The sequence below is a fragment of the Pygoscelis adeliae genome, unplaced genomic scaffold (assembly GCF_000699105.1).
Source record: "Pygoscelis adeliae isolate BGI_AS28 unplaced genomic scaffold, ASM69910v1 Scaffold160, whole genome shotgun sequence".
Taxonomy (NCBI): Eukaryota; Metazoa; Chordata; class Aves; order Sphenisciformes; family Spheniscidae; genus Pygoscelis; species Pygoscelis adeliae.
The window spans coordinates 4,405,788-4,422,551 of NW_008824035.1; the positions used below are offsets into that span (position 1 = coordinate 4,405,788).

At 49.2% G+C, this 16,764-nt stretch overlaps 1 protein-coding gene across 1 annotated transcript in view; it reads right to left on the reverse strand.

Annotated features, from left to right (window-relative positions):
• NRP2 (neuropilin 2) overlaps positions 1-16,764 on the reverse strand; it is a 115,804-nt gene that overhangs the window by 49,872 nt on the left and 49,168 nt on the right. The window contains exons 3-7 of the mRNA XM_009333035.1: positions 10,585-10,766; positions 6,017-6,247; positions 5,287-5,442; positions 3,228-3,397; positions 2,088-2,243 (exon numbers count right to left, since the gene is read on the reverse strand). Coding sequence (XP_009331310.1) covers positions 2,088-2,243; positions 3,228-3,397; positions 5,287-5,442; positions 6,017-6,247; positions 10,585-10,766 — 895 coding nt within the window. The remainder of the gene's footprint in view (positions 1-2,087; positions 2,244-3,227; positions 3,398-5,286; positions 5,443-6,016; positions 6,248-10,584; positions 10,767-16,764) is intronic.

Sequence of the window (16,764 nt, forward strand, 5' to 3'; positions counted from 1 at the left end):
TTGGTTCAGTGGGGAGGGAAAGCAGTCACACGGATGCAAGGGGTAGGCGAGCCACCAAAAAGCAATTACTTATCCTCCAGCCTTGGGAGGTGTCTGCTAAATTGAGGCCAGAACATGGGAACGAAGTGAGACTGGAATAAAGGAGTAAAAAAGGAGAGGTTTGATTTTTCCTCTTTTTTATGAAGAGAGAAAACAGAGCAGAAAAAAGCTGATAGGACTCAAGGGCCAAATCCTGAAATGGTGGCAATTCATGTGGCTATGGGACTGCTTTGGGTTGACGCCAGCCAGGATTTAGGGTCTTGCTGGAGTGATGTAAATTGGCCCAGCAGCACTAAAACCAGCCATGCTGTCCTGCTCCACCCTGGCTGAGGATCCAGTCCAACGCCCAGGACTGCAAGGATGGGACATCTACTCTCCCCTGTGACTAAAACTACCCTCCAGGCCAGATTCCCGCCCCAGTTAGACTCTGAAAGGTAAATTTATTGCCAGTGGTTATTTGAAACACTGAACTGTGTATTTAGCCCATCTCTCTGCCCGGCATGTTGCCAATCTCCCATCTGCCTCAACTTGCAGAAATGGTCCCACTGAGACCTCAAACTCACCCATTTCCACGGGGTGCCCGGTGTGAGGAGAGACAGCCCCGGTTCACAGAAAGGTCTGCTGCGGCCAGTGGGTCCTGGGAGAGCACAGAGCCTCCACACCAGCGCACGGCCACCGCGTTGGGGTTATACGTGAGCTCTGCCATGAGCTCCGGCCCCGGAGCCAGCCCACCCGAGGTCTGGGGGAGCCCAGCTGCTGACTCTCCTATGGGGTGCTGGGCTGCCCTGTGCCTCCATTTCCCTACCTCTAAAATAGGACTAACACCACTCCCCTCACTGGCATGCGGGGAGCTTAAATACTCCAAATATTGGAGGTATGAGACCCTGCTAGGGGCCTCTGCACAGAGAGGACTCATTCTGGAAAGCAGAGTGAATTTGAACCATGAGACACACTTGTGGGGAAGGGGAAATCACATGGCCCGGAAGGGAAGGAAATGTCTGGATGAATCCTGAACAAGGCAGGCTACTGCATTTCATGCCAGCAGCGCCTGTGCCAGCAAGGGAGGGGACAGCTAATTTAACAGAAGCGCTGAGCAAGCAGAAATCGCCTGGACGTACGTGCTGGGGGAGGTGTGTGGGACCCCAGCCACCAAGTTCACGCAGACAGATTATGGCACATCAACAGGGAGGACCTGAGCCGCAGCAGCAGTGCTGGTGGGCACCACAGAAGAGCAGGGAAGGGCTTTCCTGATGTGCCCTTAACCAGGGGACACCCACATGACCAAGGCAAGTGACAGAGCAGGACCAGCCCGACACCATGGCTGCCTTAACCCCCCTCCCTGTATGCCAAAGCTCCCATGCGGACCACCTAGAGCTTGCCTCACCTGGCCACGCAGCAGCACCTGCAAGGCTTGGAAGGGCTGAACACCCATATTTACCCTCCCTCCCCCTCGCTTCCATCTCTGTGTGCCTCCCAGAAACATGTAGAGAGCGTGCAGCAGCTCCCAGGGCTCAATGCATCCTTGCCGACCGCGCCTGCTAGCGCAGATCCCACAGCTCTGGCAGCCTGAATTGCTCCTCATTATTTATTGTTCATTTTGTCCTCTGGGATGGTGCGATACCCTCTTAGGATTTGTGCCCTTTCATTTCCAGGCCTCAATAACTCCTGAACTACAGTTTCATGTGGTTTTGTGATTGTTAACCCAGCATGCAGATGGGGCTATGGCCATAAAAGCTCAATGAATCTTGTATGGCAAAACACAGGCTGTAAAAGCATTTTCTCCTTCATTTGCAGTCAAATAACATACTCTTGCCACCACGAAAGATGCAACAGCAGCCAGGTTTTCCAAGGAATAGTGTTTCCTCATTGCTGTGCAGAGGAGAAAGGACTATTTCTGCTCAGAGCATCATCAGTCTTTTAGCCCTCATCAGAAAAAGGGTCCCTCACAGATTGAACTCTCCGGGCCTGTAAAATCTCTCTGTTCTATTCCCTCCTGTCAGCTGCAAGACTCACCAAGGCACACGCAAAAGAGACAAAAAGGCCTTTACCTTGTGGTTTTTCCCATGTCGGTACATCATCCAGTCCTCCCCATTGGTGCTGACCTCCAGCTTGTAGGTACGGACATAGTAGCCATTCTGGGTTTCTCTGGAGATGGCACCCTGTGTGGCAATGGCTGTGAGCACAGTCAGGAAGTGGAGGTCCACCTTTCCAGGGGAAAAAGGGACAAGAGAGAGAACAGTGACCATCTGAGAGGCCAGGTTGGCTAGTTAGTTACTCCGTCTCTGAAACATGAAAAGGTGTGAATTCAGTCTGTCTCACTCCATCTGTGGGCACACATTTCAACAGGCACAAACCCCCTGGGCTGACTTGAGTAGGATGCTTGCAGATATGACCACGGGACAAGAGCAACTAAGGATCCTGATGTCTGTCCATATAGGACCATCACAAAGCCTTCTTCCTGCCTCAGACCGAGCAACAGGATCTGCACAGAAGCTCATGCCCATTAAAGCAGGACAGAGGCTGACTTTTTCCATGTAAAATAAAAGCATGATGTCCAATTAGCAAGTGCTGCAGTTCCTGGTTTTCCCTTGCTCCTTTTTTTTTTTTTATAATGTGGGTTGAGAAAGGTCAGCAGAGCTGGCTTGGTAGCACTGCCGTGAATGAAGAATGAGACGTCTGCTAGAGACAATGACATTCACCACCTCCCGTTCCTACTGCCCTTTAGCAAGCAGTGTCTCACAGCGAAGTGACACAGCCAGAAGCCCTGTGCGGACAGAGACTGTGGATGTAATCAGCTCCCAGGGAAAGCCTTTTGCTCTGTCAGCCTCCTACCTGATGTTAGCCTGCTCACACTCCCTGCATCACTGATGAGATAAATATTATTCTAGTTGTTTTTCCACGTGCCTCCTGGAGACTTTGGTCCTCAGGCCAGTGGTGGAGTCAGGTTTTGGGCAGGAAGGAGGGAGTGGGAGAGGGACAGCAGGGTGAGTCAGCCCTCATGCAGGCATGCTAATGGGAGAGCCAGCCTGTCGCATTTCACGGAGGCACTGCAGCTCCCCTGCTGCTCACTCCCCATGAGCCACAGAGGCAATAAAAAATTCAACAAGCCTTATGGTCACGGGTCAGTTTAACAGCGTGACACTCCATTTGGTGCGGGAAGAGGCAAGGGGGCTGGAAAGCGTGCGTACCTGGAGGTACTCTTTGTTGCTGTCTACATTGGGAGTCCAGCCATTGTCATCACTGTTGAGCCGGCTCTGTTGAGGGGTCCATCGCCCATCTGAGTAGGTGGAGGAGGCACTGATCTGCATGTTGGAGATCCTGCCAGACTCCATCCCCAGCGGCACGTTGCACTGGAAGTCTGGAGCGGACACACACACGCACACATGCAGATCAGCTTACAGTCTCTGTACTTCACTCCCACATGGAAGGCAGCCCTGAACTATCCTCCCCAGCTAACCCCAAGCAAAGCCGCCTGCCTGGAAAGATGAACAGATCTACACCATCCTGCAGGTTGCGTGTGGTCACAGATGGTACTGTAAAATTAAAGATGGGGCAGCTTTATGTTTGCATGGCCCTCTGAAAACTAATACAGTCCAGATCTTTCTCCCTTTCTCTAATTCCTTCACCTTTGCACAGTTTCGACACAATTCTTTCCCTTCCCTCCCTCCATCTCCACAAGGATGTCCCAGGTCCCCTTGCCACAAAGTTCCCCATCCTCTTGAAGGCTGGAGGTGAAATCTAAGCACTGACAAGGCAAGGAGTATGGGCAGGCACAACGGGAGGGTGCTTACTGCTGTGCTACCGGCAGGAACGTCCAGGCCTCGAATGGGCAGGTCTAAAGGTTTTGTGTGCGTGTGAGAGTATAGATGCATGTGTGTATGTGTCTGTGTATATGTGCATGTGCTATATGTGATATCAGGCCCATAGGAATTAACCAGCCAAGAATATGAAAGACTCTGGTATGCTTTCATTTGGGTTTCCTCACTTCTAAAGCTTTAAAAGTCACAATTAGCTCAATCTTATTGCACATGTCATATATTTTATGGCAGCTGTCCTGAAAAAACAATAGCAAAGAAAACATTGATAGGAAATACTGCATGGGCCCAAGTGTGCCGCTGCTGTAAACCAATAGGGCTCCATCAAACTGCCTGTGTTTTTAATGTGGCCAAGTCAATCCTGGGTGAAAATGATGGGCCAAGTTAAGATCTCAGTGGCATTATTAAAGTTTCAATTTTACACCAGCATAAATCAAAACAGGCCCAGCCCTTTAACAGCTCTTGTGCTTGATTTCTCAAGCTTGTACATCATTAACATTTTATTCCTTAATCCTTTTAAAGAACTGAATAGAAAGGGGATTAAAGAACAGGTCAACTGAGTGTGGATATAGGTAATGGTGAAGAGCTCATGCTTGTCTATAACTCTCACAGCCTCAGCAGAACATCCCTAACTCAATCACAGAGCAAGAGCCTGTAACCCAGCTGCCCTAGTGCTGCACAACTCCTACTCTACCCTGCTCTCCGTCATGGGCTTTCAGTGTCGGGTCAGGGACGCCCCCTCTTTCTCTGGGACTGAGGGGTGTCCTGAAGGCTTATTCTGTTGTATCACAGGTTCACTGCTAACAGAGGTCGAGAACTGTAGCTCTGATGTAAAAATACCATGGGAAAACAAACTGAATCTTTCCTCGCCTGCAAGCATTATCACAAAGAATCAAAATGCTCTTCATTCTCAAAACACACAACTTACTTCCTCACTCCACATCAATTTACCTCCCTTAATAAAGGATCTAAAACAAATTTTGGTTTGAAATTCTTAGAGCTTTAGGCATTTTTTAATTAGACAGCCAAGAAATTCCAATTTGTAGTTCGGGCCTATGAATTTTTGGAAAACCAGAGAGAGGGAGAGAGTATTTTCCCCCATGCTTTAATGAATCTGCTGCACCCGCCGGGCTGAAGCCGTCCCTTAAATCCTTTGGGCTGAGCACATACATGAAGGATTCTATCCCAAAAGGTATTGAGAAGGCTTCACAAGCAAGTAAAAAGTCAAAGAAAGGTTAGAAAGTGTGATTCTTACTGAAATCTCACTTGTATGAGAAACAGAGAACACACCTAGTGTAACTGCTGTCTGCATTGCCAGTGGGGGACCAGCCCCTGGACACACTCCTGCCTGCCTCACTCTCGCATGTGCCAATACTTGGGAAAAACACGTGACATGACCGCCTAAAGTCATACACACACGTTTCCAACTTACTTTCTGGGACTTCCTGCTGGATCAAGTAGTACTGAGCAGAGAAACCGTCTTTAGCCACTGCTAGGTCCGTGTGGAAGGTGAGTGAGAGGACGCCGGTGGTTGAGCGGATGTCCGATGGCATCTTAGTGCCACAGTACCTGCCTATCAAGGGGCCGACTGCAAAAGAAAGAGCAGCAAAGGTAACGCCTGCTTTTCCACCGGCCTCCTGGGTCACCAGCAGATTGGCATCACTCAACAGGGATGCCTTAGCGGGACTGATCAGGGTAAAAGAAAGGCTTTGAGGATGGGCTATTTTTTACATCCGTGGGCCCAGTGCCAAGCAGTGCGCCGTGCAGAAATATCCACTGCAGCAGGCGTTGCTCTGCAATTGCTGGGAAATGCTCCAATGTGCTCTGTTTCTCAGTGTTGGTACATGGTAGGGAGGTCCTCCCAGCACTGCATGAAGCCACTGCCCTTCCCTGAGGGAGGACCGGTGGTATCTTGGAGTGTCCTATGGGGCTTTTCAGATCAGTGGTTACAACAGAGCAGTAGTTTGGGATTTAATGCATGCAGCCTGCTGTAAGTGCATCATCCCCACAGCCAGCCACAGAGCGCCCTGATGGCAGGCTGCATGCTGCAGCCACGTCTGACGTTAGGCACCTTTGGTGTTCAGACACAGACTGCACAGTTTTGGAGCTTTGTGAGACACCAAGAGAGGCTGAGGACAGCAGCACAGTACCCCATGGCTTACCCTGAGGGATGCCGTCCCAGATGTCCAGCCAGTCATATTTGCAGTCTCCTTCCCCCGCCTGCAGCGGGTCGTGCTCAAGGTCGAAGAGCAGGAAGTGGAGGAGGATTTCTGTCTTTGGCTTGGCTATGATGGTGAAGACACAGTCCAGGTTGTGTGGATACTTGTCAGGGAAACCTGGAGACTCAATAGTGCCGTTGGAAGCAGTGAAGTTTCTGGAGCAGTCCTCAGAGCCTGTAGTGGCAGGAAAAACCCTGCAGCCTTAGCAACAACGCAGCTTAATGCCAACAGCTTGACACACTGTGGAAACCCCATTTTGAGCTTAGAGGGGTTGCATATTCACTTCTGGAAGTGTCCTGTAACCCAAGAGCTGTGTGAATTCCTGCAAGGACCGAGGGTGACTTTCAAAGCTTTCCACAGGTGGAGAGACAAGGTCTGTGCGTTCACTGGAGTGGACAGCATGTGTCTAAATCCCTCAGACAGCTCTGCAAACGTTACCCATGTGCCACTGCTGATCCCCCTGCCAATTACTCCAAAAACAGGACTAGGAGAGTGATCCCATCCAAAGCCACCCAAAGCCACAGCTATGATTTGGCAGGTCAGCACCCTGCCGTGTCCCGCATGCCAGTGGTGGTGGCCCTGGTGGGGAAGGGAGGCCATGCCGAGCTGGGCTGGGCTTCCCCTGCCAGCCCTGCACACTGTCTGCCGGGCTCCCCAAACAGCAACCTGCTGGAAGACCTGTGTCTGCTGCCTCAAAGCCCGTGGAGGGGCTGGCCAGTGCGCAGGGGGCTGTCGTATGTGGTCCTCGCTGCCGTGGCTGCCACCCGCCAGCTGTGCTGGCAAAGGGCCACAGCAGCTCCAGGTCTGACGGAGGAGCCCCCGTTCAGGGAGGGGGCTGCCTGGGAAGGGGCAGAGAGGAGTAACGAGTAACGGCGATGGCATCTCTTTGGAAAAAGCTGTCCCCAGGGGCTGGTCTCCTGCAACCTCTCCCCCTCCGGCACGGACATCTGTGCCTCAGTTTCCTCTTGAGAAAATCAGGAAGCACAAATATTTACATAGTGAAAGGGCCCGGGGGAGGGTGCCAATGTCTCCACTGTTAGCTGGAAACCCTCAGAAACCCTCAGGAAGCACGCAGTTAGCCTGCAGACCCCTGAGTCCCACGCAAAGGATGAGGGGCAGCTACAGCATACGGCCCCGCTCCATGGCCGTGGCAAGAGTGGGGGTAATGGGGGGCATCTCTGCTGAGAGGAGGAACAGAGCCCTCTTTCTTACAGACTGAGCTGTCCGCACCAGAAATGCAAGTTATTTCTATCCTTAAGGAAGACCTTTGCGTGGCAATGAGGGCAGACAATGTTGCCTCTTATTTATTGCTGACCTCAGCACTGGCCCCGGCTGCAGCCAGGCCAGCTCCCTGCCCCCTCTCACACAGCCAAGGTGCCTCGGGGTGGCCGGGGAAAAGGGAATTTGTGTCGTATTCATACCACGGCGACTTTGAAACCACTGCACTGTGGAGACAGGACAATAGGCAACAGAAATCTGCAGCCTGAAGCTATCAGAGGCGAAAGGGGATGTTAGAGAGGCTGCCGGCCACTGCTGCAATCCAGCGTTAGCATTCACAAAGGTTTCTGCTTCGGTTTTACTGGGACACCCTCCTTCTTCCCTACAAACCCTTCTGCTCCAGCTCTTCCAGGCAGCATGAGCCTTCCTGGGACTAATGTGGGACTTGTTATTCAATTCAGCATTAACCTACAGGAGTCAGGCCAGCAGCCCGCAGTAATAGCAGGATCCCAGCACCGCATTATGCAGCGCCTAGCTGGAGAGCTACTCAGGAGAGGCTCTTAATTGACTACCTAATGAAGCAGCCAGCTTTTCTGGTGTGAACCTGTGGGGTAAAACACAGAGGCAAAAAATAAGGCCAAACACAAATCACAGCATAACGCTGCGAACAGGGATAAGAGTGTACTTCATTCCAAACAGCTTGAAAGACAAATAGATAAATAGGGAAAATAACACAAGCTCCAAGCTAGGGAGAAAATCAAAGACTAAACCCAGAGTCAGGGACTGTCCTCTAGAGACAGGAGAGAGACATAACTATGTCACTGCATTAGACAACAACAGTTTCCTCATGTGGGGTTCTTATAGCACTTGGCATCTTTGTCTACAGTTTGGCTGATACCAGCAGATGCAATGATCAGGTTTTTTTATAAGGAAGCTGCAGATAATCAACGGGAGTCATGCTGGCTTCGGCAGCACGGACCAGCCTGAGAGGAGACTTTGTTGCCCAGCAATGGAGAGCTCAGGCCAGCTCTGCCAAACTGACTCGCAAAGTGAGCAGCAGGGAGGCTGGACCAGCCAGGGCAGGCGGCTCTTTTGTCAGCCCACAGACCGCTGACTGATACCCATCAGGGGATTCAAAGACTGGTATGCAGTTGTTTGTATGCAGATTGCTCCTCTCTCACACTGTGATAAGGGAAATTTAGCACAAGGTGTGGAAATAAATGCTCAGTTGAAAAGAGTTGGTTTTTTAGGTCACCTTTATGAAAGAAAGAAGCTGCAGCCACACTGCCTTTACTGATGTGGACAATGACAATCCGATGACCTTTAAAGCTGGTGATACCCTTGCTGGCTACGCTGACAGCTCAGAAGGAAACTTCGCTCATGCCTGTCTGCCTGCAAACAAAAGGCAGGGTTTGCTTGTACTGTGGTGGCCCTGCAGCCAGCGCTGCCCACCGCCCTCCGTGGGAGCCCTGCAGGTGGGTGGGCTGGGGGTGCTCCTGGATCACAGGCTTATCCCTGCTCCTGTGCCAAAACCTGCCTTGCTGGGCTGGATTTTGTGGGCTGTGGCTTGACGAAAGTGTGGCTGTATCTGGAGAGGATGGCTGCCTGGGGGTGGCGGTGGGGGGGGTGGGTGTGTGGCTAAAGGAGCCCAAACACCACTTCAGACCTGAGGGCAGCTCTGCATGGACCTACATAGAGAGACACAAACTCGGTTCCATCCAACATCTGCTCTCTCCCAGAGCAGCCCTTGCTTCCTCTCATTCCCTACAAAAATCTCAGACAAAATCTCCTTTTCCCATTAATTTGGCCCTTGCTGGCTCCCAGCTAGGCAGACAGGGCTCCTGCCTTTGTCGCTACCCACCAGCCACACTCAGCCTGGCCCGGCCACTTCAGCCAGCTGGACCACATTGCCCCATGCCCAGCTCAGGGCATGGACCTGATGTGAGGACAAGCACAACCCAGTGCAGTCCGCTGGGCTCAGAGGGGGTGTGTACAGGGAGGAAGAGGCAAGGGAGGATGAGGTGGGTCAGCAGTCTTCCCACCTGAACTCAAGCATTCTTTGCTATCCTCCATGCTGGCAGCTGGTCTCAGCAAACCCCAATAGCCGGGTGAACCACTAAACTCTTTCAGGACTAATCTGCATCCTAACCATTAACAAACAGCAGTGGTAAGCTGTTATGAGCACCATAACAGCTCAAGGGCTGGTTGGTTATACAACACAGGCAACCACAGCAACAGCACTTTCCTCATCCACCTGAATCTCCAGACACCTCCTGTCCTCACCATTTCACAATGAATTTGGGGAGTCCCATTCCCATCCTCTTGCAGCAGAGTCTCCACATTCACATCTACCTGTGACTGGGTTGCGGGCTGCCTGCGCACCTCTGCCTGCCGCACAGCTGGGCCAGGGCCCCTGGGCACTGGTAACTGTGCTCCCTGCCTTCCCTTTGAAGAGGTTGGTTAAGTGACCCTGTTGTGCTCCTTTCTGGTTCTTCACCAGGCACGGCCACTTTTTTTTCGTGCCAGATGCGATGACATGAAAGCTGCATGTGTTTTCTTCCAACGCACCACCAAAGGGATGTGGGCACAGGGCGGGCACCCGCATCCCTGTGCAAAACATACTCTTGTTCCCTTGGCATGCAGGCACTCCTCTCTCACGTGCACACACAGAGCAGGTTTTATTTTCTCAAGCCTCCTTCTTCCCAGACACACAATTCTGGCAAATATTTAAACAGAAACACTATTAAAAGGCCTTTGAGCCGCTTTTCCTTTCCTCAATAATAGTTTGGTATTAAACAGAATTATGAATAGTTCCTCTTATATGTGCCTGTTTTCAGTCCCTTGAAAACCAGAGCTCCCCAGTTACAAACCCCACTTCCAGGGAGAGAAAACACAGCACCATTGGTCAGCCCTGAATCACAACTCCACAGGAGGGGGAGCTCCATGTGCTCCTAACCGAGGGACAATACCCGCTTAGCCCTAACAAGCTCCACACATGCCAAGGAGAAAACATAAATGTTTCTAGTCCTCGAATACAAGAGAGCATTTAAGGAGGAACCCTGCTTTTGGTGCCACACTGTGATCCAAAAATGCACTATCATGCACCACTAACATCTTTACCTTCTTGGAAATGCGATGCAACAGACTTGCTTAAATTAAAAAAAAAAAAAAAAGCACCCTTTATCTCTGGAGAACATGCTAAAAATCATATTGAAAAGGTGGCCGAAGACATCTCCTTGTGAAGATCATCATGGCAAACAGCCTGGGAGACAGGCACTGACTCAGACACTCACCTGTCTTGTAGATCTCGTAGCGCAGGGAGAAGCCAGCACCTTGCCGTGCGTAGTCCGAGGTGAACTTGATATAGAGAGAGGGGCCAGAAGAGATGATGGTAGGAGGTGCTATGTTCCCACAGTGCTTGCCCAGCAGCTCTGCCGCTTCACTGTCCCCATCTCGGATCTCGATGTAGTCATACCTGTGGAGGCAGGTGGAATGGCCGTAAAACCATCTGTCAGGGAGATGCTTCAGGATGCCAGGAACAAACACAAAACAATTCTTTACATCTGCATATTTCACAGAACATCTTCCAGACAGGTACCTGGGACTCTGTCACTCACACCACACAGCCCCCAATATGTTTTTCCCTTTTGTCTGGCTACATTTAAGTCCCTTTCTCTGTTGCTCCTCACATCATTAATTTATTACAGCCACATCCACTTCAACTTCAGAGCCAACATGCAAAATTTAGGATGCAATTTGCCTCCATTTCCACAAGACTCCTTCAGCATGGGGAGAAGCTCAGATACAACTCTCCTGGGGCTGCTCTCCTTCCTTTACCTCTCTCCCTAAGTGCCATTGCTCAGTTTATTCCACTATCCAGGTGGGATCTGGCCAAGCACACACCAAGCATTAAACAAATAGTCAATATTCAATCCATGTGAGCGGGTAGCTATTTTGTGCACTGACACCACATTGGTCCTTTAACAAGTGTGGCTGGTAGACTTACTTAGCACTTGGACAGTAACACTGATCCTCTTCTATTAAGTGCTATCAAAGATTTCTGTGGATGAGAAGTGCTGCATAAGAGCTGGGTGACCACATTCACTATTGCCTGACCCTTGTACACCCTGTAACCACAATCTGCCTTTGCTAAACCCCAGCTGGCAATGCCCCCCCTGCCCACCGGCATGGCTCCTGGGCATCTGAACCATCTGGGGGAGGAATCTGTAGGTTTGGAAGAACTGCCTCCTGGTACAGGGACAAAAGCTTGTTGCAAAGTCTGGCTGGAAGGTGAAACTCCCACGGATTTCTTCATATTTTCTAGGCCATGACTAATGGCAAGGTAGTATCAGGCTCTGTGTGCTGTGAAGAAACAAACAGCTTTTACGTGAACATCTTGTTCTTCAGCTGCCTTCTAACACCCGTGCTCTCCTGCCCCTCTTCTCCTCTCTGGCCAGCATGCTGCTATTTACAGAAACTGCCCATCTCTTCGACTGTTTATTCGCTTTGTATCAACCTGTTTGAACAACATGCTACAGCTCTTCTCACGGGGCCAGGGAGAGAAAAAGCATTTCCAGGCTGCCAGGAATCTGCCTTTCTTCTTTGTCACAAGATCTCCTGTTTGGGAATGGGGAGTTGAAAGCAGAAGTAGCTTGCCGGATACAGAATGATCCTCATGTGACTCATTCCTGTTCTGCAAAGCACACATCGGCAGGCAACAACCTCAAAACAAACTTACAGGGGACTCAGTGTGCTCCTCCACAAAGAAAAATGGCCCAAGCGGCTTCAGTTTCACTCCTTTCTTGGACTAAATCAGGCTGAGAGCCAGAAGCAAAATGCCTGCAGATAAAATCCTGTCTACGCTGGACCAAGCACTTAGCTAGCTGCAATCACGCAGCTTTTAACTTCGTTACAGACTCAATCGGCTTGGCCAAGGTGAAATCCAAGCGGTCTTGAGAAGAGGCACTTGCACAGGAAGAGCATTTGGCTTAGCTGGTGGGTGGACACACAACGATGTAAATGAAGTTCTGTTCCCCCTGCTCTCTCCTCAGTTCTGTGTGGCTCCCTATCACCTCGTGACCCCTTATTACCCTGACACCGTCCAGCAGCACCCTGCGTGACCCCGCTAATGTCCATCATGTGTGGCTTGATCCCACAGTCTCCTCAGGGAGGAGGAACATAGAGGGCAGTGTTAGTGCTTCTTTTAAGTAGAATTTTTTTCCTCTTTGTTTGTCTATTTGTTTAAAGTGGCGCTGAGCAAACAGCAGGGACATTTTGTTCTCTAAATAACTACTCGCTCTCAGTGTGCTTGCAGCCCTTCCACATCTGAAGTACACATCTGTGCCGCAGGACTACCGGCTACTAGTGAAATTGTGAATATGTGTCAAAAAATTAATTTGGCGAAAACATGAATGTTGCCAAACACAGTTAACGGAGCAGACTGTAAAAGCTGCCATTTGCATGGCAGAGGCAGAGGTTAGCTGCATCCCAGGGAATCACATCTGTTTGTGTCCTCGTGGGGTTATAACTCACCAACACAGTACATGGCTTCAACTACTTGACTGTAATGATCACAGCTTCGGCTGTAGCCAACACACCAAACATCCTAGCGCTGTCCACATGGTTCCTCAAACCACCCAGTGCTGTAGGAGCCCTGGCAATTTCAGAAGCAAATTCTGGACCAAGAAATATTTGCTTATTGAATGGGTAAATAGCTTCCAATAATACATACAATTTGGGAATACTGCAATCTGCTCATGGGCAATCTGCAAATGGAAAATTAAAAGAATTAATCTAGTAAGTAAACCATTAGGAAATATTTGCCTCTCTGAATTAAACCCTGTTTGGCTTCATCCAAGCATCTAACTGAGCTTTCTCCTACTGGAGCTAATCCGTAATAAATCAAATGTTACAAACAACTAAAAAAGCCCCTAAGAGAAGGTCAGGGAATCATTTTTGCCAAATGTAAAATGAATATAAATGCATAAGTTTTCTTCCCTAGTTAAAAAAATCTTGGCCCAAGCCCTCTGCTCCTCATGAGGCAAAATTCTCTTCAGGTCATATAAACAGAATGTGAATTGGGAGAGTATTACACTCAGGAAATAACTCCTGCCCAGATGAGCAGGAGCACCTACTTCCTCTCCAACACAGCAATTAAGATTTAGGCTTTCAAAGTGAAACACCAAAGACGTCTGGTCCAAAACATGAAACTTGCAAACTTCAGCAAGAACACCGGCTAATCCCCACCCCAGACTCTTTTGGCATCAGGTGCTTCAGTCGTGTCCATGCCTTGGCCCACAATCAAACAAGCTGATAAACCCCATTCTCCTCACATTGGGTCACTGGCCATGTTAAAATCTAGTTTGGCCAGACCTTTGCTTCTGTTAAGGTTAAGCATGGTTTCCAGACTTTGTTCTTCCCGTGTGAAAAACAAGAAGAAAAATGGAAAGGAAGAAAACCCAACCCTGGGGATGCTTCCTACTCTAACCATTTAATTTCCAGATAATTACAGACTACGGCACAGCTGGGTGGGACGTATTTATGCAGTGATGGCATCCAAACTGTCTTGACCAGTGCCCAGCAATTTGCATTTCACTCATATAACCAAATCCATTGTTTCAGTCAACGTGCACCAACATCCTTGTGGGCTGACCTCTCTGGCATTACCTCCACTGGGCAAGCCGCCATCTCCAAGCACATTTCATGGCCACTTCTCCCCATCTAGGCACTTCTCCAATGAGCCAACCATAAATATGTAAGGGCAGGGTGCAGCATCCATAACCCACAAGTATAGCCAATGGATTAACCAAGTCTTCTTGCAGGGAGAGTGACTGCAGTTGGCTGCTCCTCCAGCAACAGAGTATTTTCAGCTGTTGCTTGAGTGGGAAGGCCAGCCAGTTCGTTTGAAACCGCCTCAAACAGAGGTTTCCACCACGGAGTTTTAAGGCAGGGAGGCAAAGCTGAAGTGCTTTTAACTGCCCAGACAATGGGGGGTTGAGAAAGAAGGAAAATGCATTGCTTAGATGATCTTCTTGGAGCTGTTTAACAGAATTAAATGGAAAACGTACAATGCTTACAAATATTGCTGCGTTTTTATTGAAGATTTTTAGTAGAAAGTGCTTTGCTGATGTTAAGAGAGCTTTTATAAACTAATTATAAAGCACTTCTAATGCCTGTATTACCCATGCTTGCTTGCTTTTTCCTCCAGTCAACCCTCTCTGCTTCCCAGTCTTTCCTTTCTCTCTATTTTCCCTAAGTCACTTTGCTGCTAGCTCTCCAAATAAGGCTGCAAGGCACAATGAAGGCAAACAAGCCCCAACTGCAGTGATTATGAGAAGACCTCCACCTTTTCAGTCCTTTTCTGTTGTGAAATAGTTAATCTGCTCCCTGGCCATTGAGCTGTGCTCCATCCTCCCCCGAGGCCAGCACAGACCTCCCAGGTGCCCACCCAGGCACTGGTGAACTCCAGAAATGCTGCCACCCACCTGGGGAGCAGCACCAGAGGGCCTGTGCCATTCCTCTGGGTCCTCCTCTCCTGAGGCACACAACTCAGCACAAAGCACAGTTTTGGGACTCATACTGCTCCACGCATAATCAACAAACCTATCGCCCCTCAGCCCCAAATCCTAAGAGATGCTGAGTCCTTCCCTACTGAAACATGCTTCAAGGACATTACAGGGACATTAGCTTAGGATGGAGAGAAACACAAACAATAAATCAACATGTATGTTCATAGTCGTAATGTAAGTCCTCCTGATACTTGTGCAAGCCTTGCTTCAAAGCCCAAGGAGGGCTGGCTCCCCAGACCAAGCTCTGACCTAGCTGGCAGCTTTCTCAGTCTCTTCCCAGAGCTATGATTTGGAGTAGGTGAGGGCTCGCACGCAGCTAAGCCCAGTTTCCAGTGCTTGCCAGGGCCAGAGATAGTTGCAAGGCTCTAACCTGAACTTCCCCAATGTTTAATTTGGAGCTGTTATTTATAGGCATTTCCATGGGGCTCATGACTGCACCTGGCAAACAGTAATGATGGGATCCTCACGAGACCCTGAGAGGTGGGAAGGCAGAGGGGAGCAGTGGCTGGCCCAAGGTCACACAGGAAGTTTGCAGCCCAGCCAAGAATAGAAGCCAGCCTTGATTAGACAGATTATATTATATTGGAGGAGTCTGGCCTAGATAGACAGAGAGACAAATAGGTACTGACTGCATGCCAACAGCCCCAAATTTGGGAATGCCCAGTGTTGACTTGAGCCTTCGAGACTTCTGGTCTGCTTGAACCATATGTCATGGTGTCTCAAATGCATCTGCTGAGAATAGGAAGAGAAACTGCAATTCTAGTGAAATTCAGCAGGCATTAATACACTGCAGGTAGCTGGGGGAAGGTGTGGGGAACCTGCTTAGCTGTAACGTCAGCTGGCAAATGCAACTGTTCCCTTTGAAAAGGTGGCAGGTGGTTTGTTTCTCAGAATGGTTATAAAAAGCATAAGGCTTTTCAAACATCCTCTAAGAAAAGGCTGTTTCTTAGAAATGAAATAGCAGTTGCAGTATAGAGATCGTTAAGAAATGGTGAACCGGATGCTCTGTGCTTGTTTTGCAATCAAGGGGCAGCTAGAATTAACGTCCATTACATGCTAGCTGGCTTAGTCGATTTTTCTGTGTCACCACCCATCTTCATGCTCTTTCATATGCCACCTTCAAACCAAATCCTTATTTCATGGGTGGTTACATTGTGAAAGACAAGAAAACTTTTCTGTGATGTTTATACAGTCTTGAGCAACTGCAGGACATACCCTTCAAAGGTTAAATTGCTGCAGAAACTACTGGGGACTTTTAAACAGTATTTTTTTTATAGCCATGATAGCAGAGTCAAGCACCTCTGCTGTCTGATGAAACAAGAGCAATGAAGTTTGATCTTAGCTGCCAGCCCTTAATCAGAGTAATTAATTATAAACACAGCAGATGAATTGGATTCTCCTTTGACTTGAACTGGTTTTACACATGTGTAACTCATCATTTTAAGGGTAATCACTCCTAATTTATCCTGGGGTGAGAGAAGAATCAGTCCTCATAGACACAGATCCTGATACAGATTTATGCACAGACCTAAAAAGCTTGAATCATATCTAGCTTTAGCTAACTAAACCTCCTCTGCTCTCAGTGAAAGCAGATTCCTCACACCCAGCTTGGGATGGGATTAATTGTTCTTCTGCACTGACAGAGGTAGTTTAAATCACTCTTGCTGACTGGACCTGGACTTTAGGTAGCTGAACATAGGAGAGATGAATCTGGTCTCCGTCTGCAGCTTGTGGGGCCATTTTTGCCCATGCTGCAGCAAAAGATGCACACACACGAGGCAGAGCTTGCCCTTGTCTTGCCCTGATGGAAATAAATGCCCCTGGCAACAGCAGAGAGAAATAGGCTATCATTGCTCTGAATCTGAAGGGATTTCACTGGATTTCAGTGACTAAAATGACCAAAAT